This window comes from Megachile rotundata, chromosome 5, assembly GCF_050947335.1.
Source record: "Megachile rotundata isolate GNS110a chromosome 5, iyMegRotu1, whole genome shotgun sequence".
NCBI lineage: Eukaryota > Metazoa > Arthropoda > Insecta > Hymenoptera > Megachilidae > Megachile > Megachile rotundata.
Window position 1 is genome coordinate 14,193,982 of NC_134987.1, and position 21,636 is coordinate 14,215,617.

The 21,636-nt window shown below is 30.4% G+C and overlaps 1 protein-coding gene across 4 annotated transcripts; it reads left to right on the forward strand.

Moving 5' to 3' along the window:
• Positions 1 to 815: 815 nt before the first annotated feature.
• Positions 816 to 20,670, forward strand: LOC100881532 (uncharacterized protein KIAA0513). Of its 4 annotated transcripts, none has more exons than XM_076532215.1 (10): positions 816 to 987; positions 7,822 to 8,096; positions 9,016 to 9,299; positions 10,099 to 10,140; positions 11,649 to 11,753; positions 12,523 to 12,683; positions 13,248 to 13,434; positions 14,152 to 14,374; positions 14,459 to 14,553; positions 15,666 to 20,670. In XM_076532215.1, the coding sequence occupies exons 2-10, from the start codon at positions 7,825 to 7,827 to the stop codon at positions 15,728 to 15,730; spliced, it is 1,434 nt and encodes a 477-aa protein (XP_076388330.1). In that variant the 5' UTR covers positions 816 to 987; positions 7,822 to 7,824; the 3' UTR covers positions 15,731 to 20,670. The 4 variants fall into 4 exon arrangements, with proteins under 4 accessions (XP_076388330.1, XP_076388332.1, XP_076388333.1 ...); XM_076532217.1 differs by having other exon boundaries at positions 7,825 to 8,096; XM_076532218.1 differs by lacking the exon at positions 14,459 to 14,553.
• The last annotated feature ends 966 nt before the right edge of the window (positions 20,671 to 21,636 follow it).

The window sequence follows — 21,636 nt, forward strand, 5'->3', positions numbered from 1 at the left end:
CTAAACAAACTTTTCCACGCAATAATTTTTCACATTCCCATTTATTCAACATTTTTAATCGATACGGTATCTATTGACGTATTTCTAGATAAACAGCATTCCTTCAAGTTAATAACATTTGTCATTCGAAAATTACTGATGGACAATAAAATTAATATATTTGTATTTTATTATTTATTCATGTTTCTCCTTTACTTTTAATTTTGAATTAAGTACAGACTATATGTTGGTAGATTTAACGTTAAAACAGAGATATCTACTACCTGTATGTACCTATATGTGGTTAAGTACAGGTATCCATAAATATGCGTTTACGTACATAGGTGGGCATACATGTATACATATGTATAATTATAGATAAGTCATTATTTTTCATTTTACATTATTTAAGAGAAGGAGAATAATATTTTGTAAGTGAAGGACAATAAATTGAGTGTAGGTGATTATTACATGTAGGTAACATGTTACACATACGCCACACATATGCGCCAAGTTCTGCAAACTCATAGACACAAAATGTCGTTTTTCAAAATGATTGACTTCAACAACCAATACAAACAACTACTGAAAGTATGAACAGTAGGTATTAACCTATCACCACAAACCTGTAATACCTACATTACCGATTTCCAATAAAATCATATCAACCGTCAGTAATGCACCCTCTTACCGCCAATCGGTGCATTACTAGCAGCCACTAACCTCAATTTCCGGTTTTCTATTATACCGACTCGCACCGCAAGAAGGATAAGAGAGGAAGCGTATTGATCGCAGGAAGCGCATGCGTGTGTGATAATCGGATCACATGTTGGAAGGGTAATACTAACCGAAGGAACAATCAGTGGAAGCAACTGTGCTACGTTCGCTGTGCACGGTTCGGTGGCTGAAGTGGTCGCGGTCGAAGGAGACGTTCGTGGCCAGACACGTGTTCCCCAGTGATCGTGACAAGGAAGTTAGAGAAAACCTGGTCAATCGCTTCACCGAACGGTTAAGACATTTCCTTAATTTGTTAATCGACCAACATTCGACAAACATATTGTCCATGCAACGATGTCCATCAAACTCTCCATAGAGCGAATGATTGAACTTCACATTTAAGTTGAATTAAATTAAAAGTTGCATTTATCTGATTCTGTGTAAAATACATCACATGATTGACATGTCTGAGACATGTGATCAATTATACGTACAATTCATTTTTTATATTTTTGTTAATTTAATGTGGATTTAATCGTTGTTGAAAGGAGCTTTGACAAATTTGAAGAAGAGTAATGTTTAATTTTTTGAAAGTAAATGTTCAATTTTTTTGAAAGTGTTTAGAGAGCACGAATTGCAATGCTAATTGGCGTTTCAAATGTGAAACTGTAAATTGAGCAACGGCCCGTATGGTGCGGAATAACGCGGTATAGATAAAGCTGCATTGCAGTGATGTTACACTGGAGTGTATTCCTCGACGTGTTTTCATGCAGCTGTGAAATCCTACGATCGTTCAGTCCTCGATGCAATCGGGTTTAACGTATCGTTGATGTTAAATCGATTCGTGATTTTCTGGCACCGTTCAATCGATACTGCTCAGCCCACGTAGCTCTCTTAATCTCCTAAATGAAACAGTTTACTGTAACGGTCGTTAAATGCCTTCTGGTCGGCCGTAAACTTCAATTTTGTATGCTATTATGCTGGAGAGCATAACTGGAGGCAGGGTATAATTACTGCAGCTTTGGTAACTTTATTTTGGTATAGGAATATTGTAATATTATCACTACTGGTTATGTTATTTAACTGAAAAATAGTATTGATTAATAGTTATAATTTTAGAAACATAAATTGAAGGTATCAGGATTTATTTAGTGTGAATATGAGTAGCAATAAAGTAATATTTATTACTGATATTAGTAATAATAAAATAGAGATATTAATGTTACTAACAAATACTAATAAATTAATTCTTCTTTTTTGTTCTTTTAATTTTGCCAAACTTTTTGTAATACACCATTGTCATTACTTATTATAGTATTAAATATAATACTATATGACATTAATATAATATATAATATACTATTATATTAAATTTTAACTAAAATTAAAGATTTATTGAATTTTAATTAATAAAGATATACTGACAATTTAAGAATACAAAAATTGTATTCAATTTAAATGTTGAGTTATTATATAATTAACAAAACTGAATAATGTAATATATTATTTCATATAACTCTATGGAAAATTTAAATTAAAATATATCCTATTTTCAAAATAAAAATTGATAAGGATAGTATGATATTCAAGTGCTGATGCAATTGATCGATCTTCATTTCAACGGCTTAAGACTTACATTCAAGTGAAACAGAAGCTTTAAGTTTGTCTTTAGTATTAATACATTGACTGTCACGTTTATTATCTAAACAATTATTAACACTTTACGGTTACTGTCATGTGACAGTGACTTTGACGTATGGCTCTTCACACTAGTAATCTTCAGTATATACTCGCTGTCAGATATACTAATTGCAATTTTAAAATTGGTAATTTTGTACTGTGTACAATCCCCCAAAAAATTTATATAAATTTTTAAGTTGAAATTTATAAAATAATAATTAGTAAAAGATACTCAAAATATTAATTTAGAGGACTATTCAAATTTTCCATTATTCCCTTTCATTTATATTTATTATATTATTGTAATATAATAATGTAATAAATAATAAATAGAAATGAAAGAGGAAAATTGAAAATTTAAACATTCGCGTAATATAATATTTTCAGTAACTTTTGCTAGTTTGCTATTTGCCTTCGCTATTTTATAAATTACAATAATAATAGAAATTCTCTGTCTTCTCTCATTTTCTCGTGTATGAATTTATGGCGCAACCATAGCGAGAACCACGTTAGCAAATATGTATATGAAAGGTGTAGAAAAGGATAGAAGAATCGATCGAAAGATTAGTCGAATCGCATCGTTTAGACTCGTAATGACCTTGGAATACTTGTCGCTCTATATTGCATTCGCATCTACCCCCGCAATATCAGCTGCCAGTTTAATTTCAAATTCTTGCGGCATCAAACCTTCGATGGTGATGTTGACGCAATCGATGATCTACTTTCGGCGATTCTGAAAAGCTTCTGTCAGTTCACTTTGATGTTTTTGTAGCGTACTGCCTAAACGAACCTTACTCGAACGGTCTATCAAAGATGTAGCACTAAATAAAAAAGAACCGCTAGAAATAAACGGAGCGGTGCGAAATTAATCACCGTGTAATTTGAACAAGATATAATACATCGATACTATTCAAATTTTTGAGGTTAATTATTTTTACAGACGTTTTTGAGGTTAACTGTGGAGCAGATCGAATGAGGTTAACTTCCTTAAACACTTTTTTACAAATTAGTTAATTTTGCAGATGAAATAAATTATTTTTATAGATGAGATTAGTTATTTTTACAGATGAGATTAATTATTTTCACAGATGAGATTAATTATTTTTAAAACTGTACAGCTTTGGATTTTTTTTGTAGAAGTATATTATGAAGGTTACTTTATTATTATTACTTTTCAATAACAATATTGAAATTTGCATGCCAACATTTTTTCTTTTATCTGTGATGAAAATGTTAGAAGTTGAATTGTCTTGAAGTAGATTTCATTAACGTTAATTTTAAATATACATTACATCTATAATAACAGTAATTATAATAACAATCACTATAATATTTATAACAGTAGTGATTTATTATCTAAAAATAATGAAGCTATATGCATCGTAACATTTGATTAAATTTTGTGAAGATTTCTGTTAATTTATGTCTCAGCTCTTTGCAAAGTTATTAACAAAGCATGTTTTATAACAAGAGCTAAAAATAATAATATAGTTAACCTTATGATATTATAACGACCCAACATATGTTCATAAGAATTTATTACAGCCACAATAAAATTTAGCTCCTGTATTGAAATAAATTATGTCAGATTAAATTCACGTGAAACATTGAATGGCTAAACTTAATGAAATAGTCATATTAATGAAACTGGGAATTACTATACTTAATTTCCGCGTACGATTTCCACGAATGAGCTATCTTAGAGGACGTCCGCAATTGTTTCGTATCACAACCGGTAACCATAAAGGTCTCATTCAGTTTGTGTACACGGTGTTCCATATAATTACGACATTGTTACACCTTTAGTATTTACTCTATAAGTTCTGTATTCTTTTTAAAAAAATTCCTAGATGCATCAGGAATTATATTTTAGGAATTTATTCATTTTTAAAATTAAATATTTAAATATTTATCGTATATTTAATTTTTCAATGAAGTATTTTATGTGTATTCAATTTTTAGGGCCTTGAAAATTATTTATTGAAGAAATGTGCAACGATATCCAAATTTCCAAGCTTCCAAACTTCCAAGCTTTCAAATTTCCAAGCTTTCGAATTTCCAAGCTTCCAAATTTCCAAGCTTCCAAATTACCAAACGTCCAAATTTCCAAGCTTCCAAATTTCCAAGCGTCCAAATTTCCAAGCTTTGAAATTACCAAGCGTCCAAATTTCCAAGCTTCCAAATTTCCAAGCGTCCAAATTTCCAAGATTCCAAATTACCAAGCGTCCAAATTTCCAAGCTTCCAAATTTCCAAGCGTCCAAATTTCCAAACTTTCAAATTTCCAAGCTTCCAAATTTCCAAGCTTCCAAATTTCCAAGCGTCCAAATTTCCAAGCTTCCAAATTTCCAAACTTTCAAATTTCCAAGCTTTCAAATTTCCAAGCTTCCAAATTTCCAAGCTTTCAAATTTCCAAGCTCCCAAATTTCCAAGCGTCCAAATTTCCAAGCTTTCAAATTTCCAAGCGTTCAAATTTCCAAAATTCCAAATTACCAAGCGTCCAAATTTCCAAGATTCCAAATTTCCAAGCTTCCAAATTTCCAAATCTTCAAACTTCCATATCATACGTCTAACAACGAATAAATAAAAGTTCGGTGTTAAAATTACGCAAAATTGCAGCAGGTTAATAGTTCGATAAGAAAATTACGTGTAGTCGCAAATGTCAAATAATGATACTTTATCGTTTGACATTTTCCTTTATCCTCGTTTCAAAGCCTCGAAATAATTTGTTTGCGTGAAACACCCAGTATACACACAATGAACACACGATAACGTGAACTAGAAGGTAGATTGTAGAAACATACGCATCAACATAAATATTAAAGATTACGTTATGTCACACGGCTAATGTTAAAGAGGAGAGACACGAGTTTACTTTGAGACAAAGTTATAGTTTACCATGTTTGCGTGCAACTTTTAATCCCTCTACTGATAGGCACGCATTTTCCCCTATTGTTTTCCTCGTATGTACAGTGCATCACAAAAGTATTCGCTCTTCGTCAAATTATAAATTTCATATCATTTATATATTTTTTTTATGAATACAAATTAATACAAATTAACCTATAAATTAACCTTAAAATATAAATTAAAAGTTAAAATATAAATTAAAGGTTTAAGGTTATAACTTAACTTTTTTTTAAAAACTTTAAATTTATTATCTAGAACATGTATGTCTTATTAACCAAATATATTGATCGATGCAATATTTTTGATTAAATATACAGTTTTAGTGTTAGGGTGATTAATAAATTATTATTAATTCTTTTGAACAAAATTAAATATTAACAATTCATCATGGGTGCTTCATTACAAGGAACACATCTTGATTATAATTTGTTCGTTATTAACCAATAATTAAATATTTAATAAATTCATTACTATCATGTTAAACATTTACTGTAACATCTATTAGAAATTTTATTTTCAATAAACTTCATCATTTTCATATTTTTCACATCATGAAATTAAATCTTCGAGTACTCATAAAAATTATTCATAATTAACTACGTGAGATCGTATCGTGCAATTATATTTAACGCCACTTAATCTACACGGAAAAATTTTAGTTTCGAAGATTTCCTTTATGGCCATAAAAAAGCATATTCATCATCCTTGCACCGATATGACCGATAAGCTATTCAAACACACTAATGGCTTTTTTATGTTAGTTCAGTATATTCTATTCAATATTTTTGAACGAGGAATATAATATCAGTATACGAATTGACGACTAATTTTTTGTGTTAATAAATCTTATCGAGGGACAAACTGAAGGACGTTATATTCAATAACAAAATATAAAATAATGCATTTTATCACTTCATTTAAATGCAGATTGCAAAGTTTCATTATACACAAAACGTTATATAAGTATATACATGTCGTTGACGTTAAAACGATAGTCGTTTCGTGGAAACATTATATAATTCTCTTAAGAAAAATGGGCTCGAAAACATTTCAGGAATCCTTCATCTTACTTGTTCAAATTAATATTCGTTTTAAATTACAATTTAATTTTCTATGAAATATTTTATTCTTCACTAATGTTGAAAGTTTTAACAAATTTTTAATGAAGTTATAACTACATGAAAATTATAAAGAAAAATTAAGACATAAAGAAATATTATTTCGTTTATATGATAACATTATTTCGAATTATTTCATTTGCATTATTACATTCATTCATATTATTTCATTTGCATTATTACGTTAATAAGAATTATTTCATTTACATTGTCAAATTAATTCAATTTATTTCATTTTCATTATTACATCAATTCGACTTATTTCATTTATTTATCGCATTAATTCGACTTATTTGATTTCCATTATCAAATGAATTTTTTAAGTGGTAACATTTTTCCTTAACTTCAGAATTCAATTTACGAATAGGTATTAGTCGAAATCGCTTTTTATGTCTGAAATATTAAAAATGTCACACCTACGCAAAAACCAGCCTTCATTTCTCTTCCATTCAACTGTCTTTTATTGCACTGCGTACGATGCTTCAATATTACTCCACCACCTACACCTAAACGTCTTTCGTGACCTACATACATTCAAAATACATTTTTTACTACTTATCTGAAATTACGTTCCACCAAGCCGATAAGTATAACTGTATAACCTATTTTTTAATAACATATAACATTACTTAGTGTCTAGTTATCTTCAAATTCTTTATCGTATATTTTGTTTTTAACGTAGTGGAGTTTCACTTTGAAAATTGGTAAAAAGTGATATGTTAACATGGTTAGAACGTGATGATTCGTAAATTATTTATCTAATTTTAGGTTTAATGTAAATTACTGTGATAAATTTGGGTATTGTTGCATTTAAAAGTTTGGACATTTGTATAGGTACAAATTTAGATATTTGTGTATTTAGAAATTTGTGCATTTCTCCTTTTAAAGTTATGACATTTCTACATTTAAAAATTTGTATATGCATACTTTTGAAATTTGAAGGTTTACAGATTTCAATGTTAGCAATGCAATATTTTTAATTTTGAAATTTTAAGAAGTCTAAATTTTTTAGTATGGAGGTTTCAAAGTGAACTCTACATTTGCAAATTTCTAAATTCGAATGTTATAAATTATTGAATTTCTAATTCGAAATTTTTCATTTCTAAAACGTGTTAGTACTCTTATTCACATTTTCCAAAAAGTAACAACAGTGAACTAAAATTAACTTGATTCGTATAAAAAATATCATTGAAATCTTATCCAATAACATAAATATTAAGACATGCTTCTATCAATTTTTATTAATACACCCCTTGGCATATACACATTTTAATAAACCTTTAATTCGATAATTCAAATTAAATCACCACTAAAACTTGAAAACCCAAATAAAAACGATCCTCCATTCAACTAGCCACAACAGGACACTTCGGCTATACTATTAAATGCTAATAGGGTTGTTATGCATATTCGTTGCAGAAGATGGTGGACGTAACAACGGCTCCGCCACCCACCGGTGGGGCATCTTTAATTGGACGCACCAGAGGTGCACTTAGGTCCGTCAGATCTGCTCTGGGAGGCAGTGGAGAGTATCTTCAGGGTCTGGGTAGTAAGATAGGATCCGTTTTAAGTAGTAGTTTAGAAGAGAGCGAATTGACCACGACCCCGTCTACGCCGCCTTCTTCGCCACAAGCACCACCTCAGACGGCCAAACCGGAAGAGCAGCTGGCTAGGAGAAAATTAAGACTTCCAAGGTAACCTTCGATCAGCTCTAATAAAGTAACATTCTAAGAACCGAGTTCATGAACTTCGAGTTCTAATGAAATTGACTCATTCTGGGAACTGACTTCATAATCGAGTTCTAATGAAACTGAATCATTCTGGGAATCAAGTTCGTAGCTCTTATAATCCCTTTAACTGGAGGATAATTATTGTTATCTTGATAACTGGACAGCATCTTCATGTATTTATTGTAAACATTTATCGTCTTCATAGTAAACATCATTTGTGATGCGTAAATCATAAATTTACTTGTGAATTGTGGATCTTGAAAATTGCATCAGGTGCTTGTTCAGACTTGAGAAAGATAGGCATTCACAAATATCCTAAATGCAAATATCTGCAGTCAACTTGTGACAGTTATTAAATATTATACGATAAGTTTCAATGACCTTATTGTTTATAAAATTAACAGTTATAGTTATTTATCAAATTGAAGATAGTAATTATTTACTAATATAAATGCAAATATCTGCAGTCTACTTGTGACAGTCCTATGATATTATCAGATAAGTTTCAATGATTTTATTGTTTATGAAATAACCAATTATAGTTATTTATGAAATTGGAGATAGTAATTATTTACTAATATAAATGCAAATATCTGCAGTCTACTTGTGACAGTCCTATGATATTATCAGATAAGTTTCAATGATCTTGTTGTTTATGAAATAACCAATTATAGTTATTTATCAAATTGGAGATAGTAATTATTTACTAATATAAATGCAAACCGTATTTCACTTCTGAACGTGTCTCCTTGACACGTCACAAGTAAGCGAAATAGAGAGATAAGTTTGATCGATTTCTGAAACTAGAAGCACCAACAATATGAAGTTATGATACTCCGGACAGATATTGTTATACTTCGAGTTGTACAATTAATTCATCTAGATTTGGAGCTGGAATGTGTTACGAGGACTACGAAGCGATCGCCAGGCACAAGTTGGAGAGACAGGGTAGTGCGAGTATGTCCAGATGCATGAGAAAATATCCGCCTGGAATGACTTATGAAGAAATAGCGTCGTCCAGATCAGCTGGAATTAAAACACAGGAGGAGAAAATCGAGGATGATAACAGTCCTGATAGAGACAGTCAAGAAAGTATAGAACCTCTACAGGAGAAGGATATCAAAGCCACAGGACCTGATCCTTTTGACAAATTGAATTATAGAGCAGGTGAGTTGTGATATGAATAGTATCTTTGAATGTCACGAAGAAAATCAGCACGCAATATTTTTGGTCATTTTTTATATCTATAATATGGTTTTGCATATGTTACTGTGGTATTTGCATATTAAATGGCTATTTTTGAAACTGTGAAAGATCGGAGCTGAAAGTTTGACGAAAACAATGAGAATCTTTTACATTTAATAATGTGATGTGATTAAGTAAATTTAGAATGAATAATAGAAGGGAATAAATTATTTTATAGTGATTTATACATTGGAGAATAATTACTTATAATAATTTATTATTGCTCAACTAGGTAGTTTTGATTAAATAATTGTACTTACTACATTAACAAATATTATCACACATAACTATGATAAATTTATAACTGCATCTACTACATTTAGAAATAATTATTACATTCACAGATAATTATAACTAAAAAGTATGCATTTTAACAACTGCTGATATTAAAAATAATATTTTTGCAATACGTTTCGATTGACAGTATTTTTAACAATATTAACAATTATTTTTAATAAATTTGTAGACATTCCTGAGTTAATGAATATATCAGTCATTTGATTTGCAATAACTAAATAATACTGCAACAAATTTAATCACGAATTTTGATCTCAATGTACTTTTAACCTTTTAATCTTTTCTTCGAAACACTTCAAATAATGTCTGTACCTGATTTTGTATGGATTCAGTTACTCACCAAATGAGTTTTTAGCATCGCAACAGGTTTCTTTCCGTGGAAACGTTTTTTATATAATGCATTTTGTTTCTTTTTGCAACGAAGCAAGGGCCCCGACCCGCTATCAGACGGTCGTTTTTCGTTTAGGTAAATCAACGTTGATGTGAATGTATTGTGAACCATCACAGGTCTCCTTTGTTCCTCACCAAATGTTTTTTCCTATGTTCATAGCGATACAATGTTTTAAATAAGACTGGACTTTATTAGAGATGGGATTTAGTGGTACAAATTGTGTGTTTTTTTTTTAATTTTTTATCTGACGACTTTCTGAGTTTCTGGATTAATTGATAGATTTATAGATTACTGAATTATTGGGTTTCTTAATTGTTAGATTGATAAACTGCTAAATTACAAGATTACCAAATTATTAAATTATTGATTTCCTAAATGTATAGTATGAAAAATTGTACATTTTTAAATTTTTAAATTTTCAAATTTCCCAATTTCCCAATTCCCAAATTCCTAACTTCCCAATTCCCAAATTTCCCGATTCCCAAATTTCCCAATTTCCAAATTTCCCAATTCTCAAATTTCCCAATTCCCAAATTTCCTAATTCTCAAATTTCCCAATTCCCAAATTGCCTAATTCTCAAATTTCCCAATTCCCAAATTTCCCAATTCCCAAATTTCCCAATTCCCAAATTTCCCAATTCCCAAATTTCCCAATTCTCAAATTTCCCAATTCCCAAATTTCCCGACTCCCAAATTTCCCGATTCCCAAATTGCCCAATTCCCAAATTTCCTAATTTCCAAATTTCCCAATTCTCAAATATTCCAATTCTCAATTTTCCAATTTTCAAATTTCCCAAATCCCAAATTTCCCAATTCCAAATTCCTCTATTCCAAAATTTCCCATTTTCAGGTCCCCTAATTTCCCAATTTCCCATTTTCAGGTCCCCTAATTTCCCAATTCCCAAATTCACAGATTCCCCAAATTGCCAAATTTCTAAATTCATAAATGTCTAAATGTCTAAACTCCAAATCCCAAAATCGCAAAATCCTAAGATTCTGAATTTCCTAAATTCCTACATCTTCAAATTTCTAAATTCCCAAATATGCATTCTCCCCATAACCATCCCGCAAGTATCATTCAATACCTCCCCCTAAATACCATAAAAAGAACCTTAATTTCACTCTTTTAATTTTCCTCGTCCTATTTCATTAACCTAATTTATAAATTTACAATTTCATAAGGAACTCGATCCCATCTCTAATATCCATAAAATGTTTAATCCCCATTCTCCACCCCGTATATTACCTAAAACCACATTTTGCTAGCTTTCCACACTTCTTAATTAACAGCACCCTGTACACCATAAGTCCTTAAATGTAACAATTCAAATGTGTACCCCGTTACTTAATATGTGTATCTAGATTCCGAGGATTCCTTATACATACGTAATACGTGATATGTAGCACTGTACCGCCTCCCATTGGTGTACCTTGTGTTTCAAGAATTAGATTAGACACATATGTTGCTTGAGCAACAGACTTAACGTGTCACACGCACCAGTGTCAAGTATTGATTAGGAGAATAGTAGATATACGCATTTTCGGCTAATTGGGAGAGTGTTTCCTGTAGATTGTTATTTCAGACATGCAACCTTGCAGCAGCGACTCGATGAGCGATCAAGATGGTTATGGACCTAGCACCAGTCTCGATTCCAATATGGACGGTCGTCGATTATGGCAGCGTTCAGGTACTAATTCTTTGAATATTTTTAGGTATTCATTATGATATTATTTTATTACTGTTATTATTATTTTATTACTGTTATTTGGGCAGTGGGTTTTAATTATTTTTAACATTTGTAGAGGTTAGCTATTTTTAGTACTTTTATAAGATAGTCGTTTTTAATGACTTCATTAGTTAATCATTTTTATATCTATATGAGTTAGTTATTTTTAATATTTTTGTGGGATAATCAGTTTTAATGACTTCATACGTTAATCATTTTTAATATCTATATGAGTTAGTTATTTTTAATATTTTTGTGGGATAATCAGTTTTAATGACTTCATACGTTAATCATTTTTAATATCTATATGAGTTAGTTATTTTTAATATTTTTGTGGGATAATCAGTTTTAATGTCTTCATGAGTTAATCATTTTTAATATCTATATGAGGTAGTCAATTTTAATATTTTTGTAAGATAATTATTTTTAATGTTCTCATGAGTTAATCATTTTTAATATCTATATAATTTAGTCATTTTTAATATTGTTATAAGATAATCATTTTCGATGTCTTCATAAGTTAATCATTTTTAATATCTTTATGAATTTTTCATTTTCAAAATTTAATCTTTATAAGTATCTTCTAAAATTGTAACCTAGCTAAAATAAAAACTCTTGCTGTAAGAATTTAATGAAATTGTTTATTTAAAGAATTTTCGTAGAATTTTTTCACTCTACTTCTCGAGAAGCACAACTTGAGAAATAAGTAAAACTTGTGGAATTTATTCAGGCTCTTCAGGATCCGTTCAATCTTGGGCCTCCAGTTTATCAGCTGACAGCCAGTCTGAAGAATCGGCTGCAGATTTTATGAAAACCTTTGTGCCTCTCCTATTCGATGCTCCGAATAGTATCGATCAGGAGCAGAAAGCTAGTTTCGGTCAAATGGTTCTTGTACGTATTCATATTTGGAGTGTTATATAAAATTTATTTAAATTGTAGTAAATATTGTTTACTACATACAAGTTGTATATACAACGTCATCTTAATCAATTCAATTTACCATTAATTCAAATAATTACAATAAATGGATCAGACATTTCATTTTTTTTGTTAATAAAAATCATAAGGTATCAAGTTTTGTAAAATGTTACAAGATTATAAATGCAGATGTATCTCAATATATTATTTTGCCATAATTTCTGTATTCAATCACAAACACAGTTTCATTCTTTTTTTCATTCATACTAAAAATACTTCACAACTACAATATTACATACTAAATATTTCAGTACTTCAATATTCCACTGAAGTGTATCAGTGTACTTTTATTTTTCTTCTAATAACTTCTTTTACAAAGTAATAAAAACGAACTCGAGTTAATCTGGTTTTCAAGTATAAATTTCATCAGCAAATGTTCATTTTCATTCAGAAAATTGAATTTCATTTCAGTTTTATTCTATCAAATGTATATATCCATTAATAAAATATATCTCGATTAATTTCCGTACTTTGCAGACAGAATCCGGTAGAATATGGTTCTCTCGAGTGGTGAACGCGAGAAGAGCACGACCTTGCGTTACCGAAGAGTCGTTTTACTCTTTGGCGCAGCATTTTGCAGTGGCACTTTTCGAATGCCACGAAGCGGACGATTTTGCACCTGCTAAAAGCCTCATGAACATGTGCTTCACGTTTTATCATGAAGGTAAACATGTATCTCCTCTAGATTTCAACGATACAGACATTAAAAAAGAACGATAAATTGGTACAGAAATTCAGCAATATTTTAATGTCAGATATAAATAACCAATTTTTAACTTATTACTCTTCTGACAGTTGCAATCTTTTATTACAAAATTGTGTCTTGCTATTTTTAACTGTGGAATTACTTAATTTTTTAGTGGATTAGGAAAATTTATTAATAAATTCTATCAAATTACGTAACCCTACTAAATTCTACAAAATTAGGTAATTTTACTAAATTAAGTAAATTACTAATTTATTTATAATTACTAAATAATAATGACTAAATTAGGTATTTTCTACTAAATTGTGCTAAATTCTACTAAATTCTACTAAATCAAGTAAATTAGATAAATGAGCTAATTAAATAAGATTAAAATAATAATACACTGAAGATCAATGCAATGATTTCTATTAATATATTCAATAACGTTCAAAAAAGATGCTTTTCTTGAAATCTGCAAATGATTTTCAAGAAAATAAAAAGTTAACGTGTGCATGGTTTTATGTTTAGTCATTTCTTTATTTATTTTTCGACTTCATTTCTAATTTTAAATTAAGTACACATCTCACGCCTGTAAGTTCAGTATTCAATTTTACATCGAAACGAAGATATTATTTCTCTATTTCATATTAAAATTAAATGAGAAGCATTGATAGTAATTTTCATACAAAATAGTGGAGGTACCAGGACTGGAACCCTATCGCGAGTATCTGTACACGCATTTACGAGTGCAACCAATATGGACGTCAATGAGGTTTTGGACCGCAGCCTTCTTCGACGCAGTTCAATGCGAAAGAGCTTCAAGACCGGTTCCTCCGAGGCCAAAGTCCTTGGATCAGGAAGCTATAGCTCTGGAGGATCGTAAATTTCAAGCTAACATCGTATTTGGACAGTTAGGGTAAGTATTGATCATAAATACATATATTTTTGTAGAAGAATCGTAGCGCAATTCTAAATGTGTTAAAGGGTTTTCAACTTTCAGGACGTTCACGTGTAACATGCATGCGTTTGGTCTGTCGCGTGCTTTGTGCCTAGAATTTCTTAGGAAGCAGTGTGTAATTGCTAATTTGACGAAAGGTAAATTGAACAAAGGTATTCATTTAACGATTACTGAATTACGGTAATCATTTTACGGGTTTAGTAAGAAATTTTATTTTCTATTTTAATGTTGAATTGTCTATTTCTTGGTAGATGCATGCATGGTTTTTTAGTTTAGGTTCATGACACTTTTTGTAGTATAAGGGACGTAGGATAATAGACTAGTTACTATTCTAAAAATTTCTAACTCTTCAAATTTGAAAATTTGAAAATTTGAGAGATTTTAAACATTCATATTTTTGAGCTTCCAAAATTATCTGTTTCTAAATTACCAAATTTCATAATCCTTGAATACTCAAATTATATTCCTAAATTTTTAGATCAAATTTGGAATTTCAAAATCTCAATTTCTGAAGCTCTAAATTTGTAAATTCCCAAATTACTAAAGCCTCAAATTTTTGGAGCTCTAAGTTTCTATGTCCTCAAATTTCTAATTCGCCCAACTTCCAAGGTCCCAAATTTCTAAGTCACCAAATTTTTTAATTCCAAATTTCCGAACCCCAAAATGTCCAAATCATCAAATTTCTAAATTCCTAAATACTTGTCCGCCAATTCTCAAATCTCCAAATCACCAAATCACCAAATTTTCAATTTCCAAAATATTTATATTCCCTAATATCAAAATTCTATTAAATCCATAAATCTCCAACATTTCCAAATTTATAAATTTCTAAATATGCCCTCCAATTCTCATATCCCCAAATATCTAAATGTCCAAGCCTCCTATCTCCAAATTTTCAAATCCCCCAATTCTCAAATTCCCAACTCCCTAAATTTGCCAATTCCCAAATTTCTAAATCTCAAAATTGTTAAACACACCACATTAAAAATTCCTAAATTTTCAAATCACAAAATACCCATATTGCTCAATTCCCTAGTTCCCTTCCTTCCAAACATCAATCTTAATTTTGTCATCCGCACCCTGAGTCCTTCAAACCAGTCAAACATAAACACCCCTCTTATTTATCAATCTACTTATAAAATTCACAACAATACATTTACACATTTACCATAAACAAAAGAAACTGCAAATTAGAACTACATAAGATTTGCCTAAAATACTCAGAATCGCATAAAATTTGCTGTTTCAGAACAAGAAAAGATGCTGCGCGATAACATACAAAGAATGTTCGACGAAACGGAGCCATGGCGGTAGTTTCGTTGAACATCGATCGAACGATCTGTGGAAATAATTTGTGTTTGAAAACGCCTTCAACAATCGACGCACCACGTGCGAAGGAAGATAATCGTGATGTTGTCAATTAAACGAAGAAGATCTGATTCGCGAAAGGCAGTCTAATGAAATGAAGTCAATTTGAACGAATCAAGAGCACGGTTGTAATTCCATCGGATGCGACCGAATCCAACAGAATTTCTGGCGCAGACCGTTCCTAACATAACTAGACAAAATTGTGTGAATTTCAGTCAATCAAGTGGGACATTTCTTACTGAATAAGAATAACTCGATGAATCAGTAACTCGATGAATTGATCGAAGCCTTGGATGGGAGAAAGGTAAATATGGAAGTCAATTGTAGAGTTTCGTTGAAGTTAGGATTAGAGTTTTTATTGCGGTGTAAATTTGGAGAAACTTGAGTAGTTAAGGATTGGTTGCTTGTGATGGGTATAGTGATTTATATTTGGAGGTGTGGAGGATTTAAAGGCAAAGTTGATTTGGTGAATTGATTATTTGGAAATATGCTGATTGTTTGTAGTTACGTGTGGAAGGTAAGGGATTTCAGGATTTGGGAATTTGGGTATTTGGTTGCTTGGATATTTAGGGATTTCGAGATGTGAAGATATGGGGATTTGTGGATTTAAGAGTTTGAGGATTTGAGGACTTGGGGATCTGGGGATTTGGGAATTTGAAGACTGAGGGATTTGGAGGTTTGGGGATTTGGAGATTTGGAGATTTGGAGATTTGGAGATTTGGAGATTTGGAGATTTGGAAATTTGGAGATTTGGGGATTTGGGAATTTAGGGATTTGGGGATTTGGGGATTTGGGGATTTGGGAATTTGGGAATTTGGGAATTTGGGAATTTAAGAATGTGGGAATTTGGGAATTTGGGAGTTTGAGAATATGGGAATTTGAGAATTTGGGGATTTGAGAATTTGGGAATTTGGGGATTTGGGCATCTGAAAATTTTGTGATTTAGAGATTTGGGGATTTGGACATTGGGTATTTAGGGACTTGGGGATTTGGGAGTTTAGGAATTTGGGAATTTGGGAACTTTGGAATTTTGGAATTTTGGAATTTTGGAATTTGGGAATATGGGAATTTGAGAATTTGGGGATTTGGGAATTTGGGAATTTGGGAATTTGGGAATTTGGGGATTTGAAGATTTAGAGAGTTGGAGATTTGAAGATTTGAAGATTTGAAGATTTAAAGATTTGGGAATTTGAGGATTTAGAGATTTGAGGATTTGGGAATTTGGAGATTTGGAGATTTGGAGACTTGGTGATTTGAAGATTTAGAGATGTGGAGTTTTACAGATTTTGAAATTTTGAAATTTTGGGATTTGGAAATTTGAGGAGTTATTAATGTAGGGACTACAACATTTGTACATTCGAAAATTAATGAATTTTGTAATTTATAAAATTTGAAATTTAAGAATTTGTAAATTTGAAGACTTGATAATTTGGTAATTTGAAAACTTAGTAATTTGGTAATTTAGTAATGTGATAATTGATAATATCATGCTGTGATATTATCATGTGAAATGATAAATATTTAGATTTAGCCTTACCTTGCATAAGAACAAAATAACAGCTACCCTTAATACGGTCTTTAAAAGAAGAAAAGTACAATCTATACACCGTTCTTCCATCTAAGGTTTCAATTAAAACAGAACTCCATTTATTCAAACCTAATGTGATATCAATAATATTAGAAACACACGATGTTAGAAACTCTCTTTCTTCTATAGTTTACACTTTACACTATCGTTCGTATATATAAAAAAAGTACTTAATGACAATTCTAATAGAAAAACGATAAACTCAGTTAATCAAGAATTAAATAAAATTTCATTTGAATAAATGGAGTTCGGATAAATAAAACACTTGTTAATGTTCTAATCATGTGGTCACATGAATTCGATTCTGTTTAATCAATTTAGAAAAAAACTTGCAAGTCTCTGTTGATCTAATACGGTTTTATCAATTTCGAGTTCTCTCTATATATTCTTTAACTTTATTCGATGTGATTCTTACTTCGTTTACTTTAATCTATGAGATTTTTACTTCGTTTATTGTAATCGATGAGATTCTTGCGTCTCGATTAAATTTAAGTGCTTTAAGCGTAAACGGACAATAACTTGTATGAAGGTTGGTACAGTAGAACTTCGTTTATCTCGACAGACTTCGTTTATTTTGATATTTATGTAGAGTTGTGGGCGATTTGCCATTTTTGGATATGTATTTGAATTTGTATTGTATAGATTACGATTGATTATCGATACGATACGATACGATTGATACGATTGATTTATACAACTCTATATTATAAAATGCAGAAGGTATAACAGAATGAGATAATCAAAACGACATTTTAAACTAAATGAAATAATCATTTGATCTTAGTCCAATAAAACACGTATTACATCAGTCGATAACATATTCAAAAAAAAATATCTCACACGAGGTTTCAACTCTCTATTTCATCCATAGGGGTAGTAAAAGAGGAAGGTCGAAATTCTGGTGTTTGACATATTTTTCCTATTTAATTTCATACAAAAATTCTAACAAAAATTCTATAATATGTACTATATGTACGTCAATGTTTTAGAATTTTTTCAGAATTATTGTACAAAATTAAATAGAAAAACTAAAATTCCAATTTTTACCTTTTACTACCCCCAGAAATGAGACCGAGGGTTGAAGCTTAGTGTGAGATGTTTTTCTTTTAGATTTGCTATCGAGTAATGTATTAAATGTTTCATTTGGTTCAAGAGTATCTTTGATCATCATATTCGATTAGACTGAATTCACTTCGTTGACAGAAAGTAAATTAGAGCAATACTTTTGATAAAATACAGACTGGATTCTCTTTTGAGAATGTAGATTGAATATTAACTTAAAATGCATTCTATAGTCATATTCTTCTTAAAATGCATTTTATGCCCATAATCCTCTTAAAATGCATTTTATACCTATAACCTTCAGAATGTCATCCTCCACATAAAATGCAGACTGAGTTCAGTTCCTCTTAGAACGCTGGTTATAGAAATGATATAAAAATGAAATATCACTAAATACTTGACAGCTCTAGTGAAGTAAGGGACCCTCATCTTCTTCTAACAAAAAATTATAATTACGTTAATAAGGAAATATTTATTTCAGTTATTAGAACTTTATTGTCTAACATGTTCGAATAAACGAAGTTCTACTATAATATTTATGCTGCGATAATCGACGACGATATTATATCGATGACTCATTATACAATAATTGTATAATACGTAATTCTACTTTTTGAAAAATTTGAATTTCAATATTCAGCAATTTTTTTTTACTTTTTAATTGCATGGTATTTTAATGTAAGATCATTTTTATTTCTTACAAATTTAATAATAGATCATTTTTATTTCTTACAAATTTAATAATAGATCATTTTTACTTCTTACAGATTTAATAATAGATAATTTTTACTTCTTACAAATTTAATAATAGATAATTTTTACTTCTTACAAATTTAATAATTTGTGGACATATGAAAAGCTACTTCATAAACTTAAAATTAATATTCACCTACTTTAATTTGTTAGAATTAAAATTTACCTATTTTATAAATTTGGTAAAATTAATATTATTGGTTGTTGTTAATATTAATATTTATTATTCTAATTGCACAACCGTTTGTGGTTTGGCAAACTTTTCTTTATGTTACTAATTAGGTGTTTTAGGTTGTAGCTGTATCATATGTAATACAAGGTTATTTTGTGTTATATGTAATGTAATAATATGTTGTATTTTATGTAATACAACAATAAGGTTATGTTGTATTATATGTAATACAAGGTTATGTTGTGTCATATGTAATACAAGGTTATGATTGTGTTACATATAGTAGAGGGTAATAGGTGCATTACATGTGATGCGAGGTTAGGATCATATGTAGCACAAGGTTATGGGTGTATCATATGTAATACAAGATTATAATTGTATTAATAATTTTGCAAAATTATAGTTATATTACTAGTATCACAAGATTATAGTTGTACTGCTAGTAATATGAGGTTACAATTATATTTCTAGTAATACAAAATTATAGTTGTCTTACTAGTAATACAAGGTTATAATTGTATTACTAGTACAACAAGCTTATAGTCGTATTACTAGTATTACAAGTTTATATTATTTTCAATACAAAAATAACCTCTGCATCACTTGTGTTACATTCACGATCATATTACCCCTATCCAAAAGCTTGCATCACATGTGCATACATAATCAAAAAAATATCTACGTAAAATAACGCAAATTACCATACAACAGTAAACAGATTTTCTTCAAGAGCACTTTCAGTATTCATACAACGTTTGTATACCAAGTCATCGATATACAATCGCGTATTTCTGTACCAGTGAATCGATATTCACAATGTCGAAGCTTCAAACGAATTTTCCAGGGTAATACACTCGTTTGATCGCGTAAGCACGGAAAAGAGAGCTTATTTAAAAACCTTGCCAATTTTCGTACGAATAATTATTTTATAAATTCCATAATTAATAACTTCTCGATGAGCTATTAAACGACAGCTCGCACTTATAATTAACATCTTTCTAACATTTGCCAGAATATATTTTATCAATAAAAAAAGAAGCGTAGAGTATTTGCGAATGAATGCAGCTTCATTTAATTATTCTTTAGTAAGTAGCTTTTATTATAACTGAGAAATAAGATGTTTCCGATTAATTCAGCTTCTTCATGCGAATATGAACCTGAAATTTATTTCACGATGTGTCCATGTATATATGTTTGTATTCGAGAGACATATCATTAAATGCAAGCACCGAGTTTATTTTGTATATCTGCTCGCATTTTTCGGCGAACAATGTTAGCGAAGAGAACTATTAATAAACTTCCTCATCACAATTGTGTTTTTATTATTATGGCGAATCCTGTAATACTTTAATGAGTGGAATTTTGTATTTGGGGAATTGGGGAATTGGAGAATTTTGGGGTTTTAGGGATTCCAGAATTAGGGGAATTGGAGAATTGAAGAATTTGGGATTTTAGGGATTCCAGAATTAGGGGAATTGGAGAATTGAAAAATTTGGGGTTTTAGGGATTCCAGAATTAGGGAAATGGGAGAATGGAGGAATGGGGGAATGGGAGAATATACTAATTTAGGGATTTGAGAATTTGGGAATTTCGTAGTTGGGGAATTGGAGATTTGGGAAATTGAAGAATTTGGGGATTTAGAAATTTGGTAACTGAGAAATTGGGAAAGTGGAGAATTTGGGGATTTAGGAATTCGAGAATTAGGGAAATTGGGGAATTGGAACTGGGGGAAAGGGGGATGGGGGAATGGGGGAATGGAGGAATGAGGGTATGTGCTAATTTAGGGATTTGGAGATTTGAGAATTTGGAAATTTGGAAATTTGGAATTTAGGAATTTGAGAATTTGAGAATTTAGGAATTTGGAAATGTGGAAATTTGGGAATTTGAGAATTGAGAATGGGGAAACTGGAGAATTTGAGAATTTGAAAATTTGGAAATTTGAGAATTTGGAAATTTGAGAATTCGGAAATTTGAGAATTTGGAAATTTGAGAATTTGGAAATTTAAGAATTTGGAAATTTGAGAATTTGGAAATGTGGAAATTTGAGAATTTGAGAATTTGAAAATTTCCTAATTAGAGAATTGAAAATTAGGAAACTGGAGAATTTAGGAATTTAGGAATTTGGTAATTGAAAAACTGGGAAAGTGGAGAATTTTAAAATTAAATTAATTTCGATCGGTAATGATACATGTTGCGGCATCTCTCTCGCGAACAGAGTGAACTACAACAGAAATCAAACTAATAAGATTAACCTAGAAATAGTTCAAATAGTTAAAA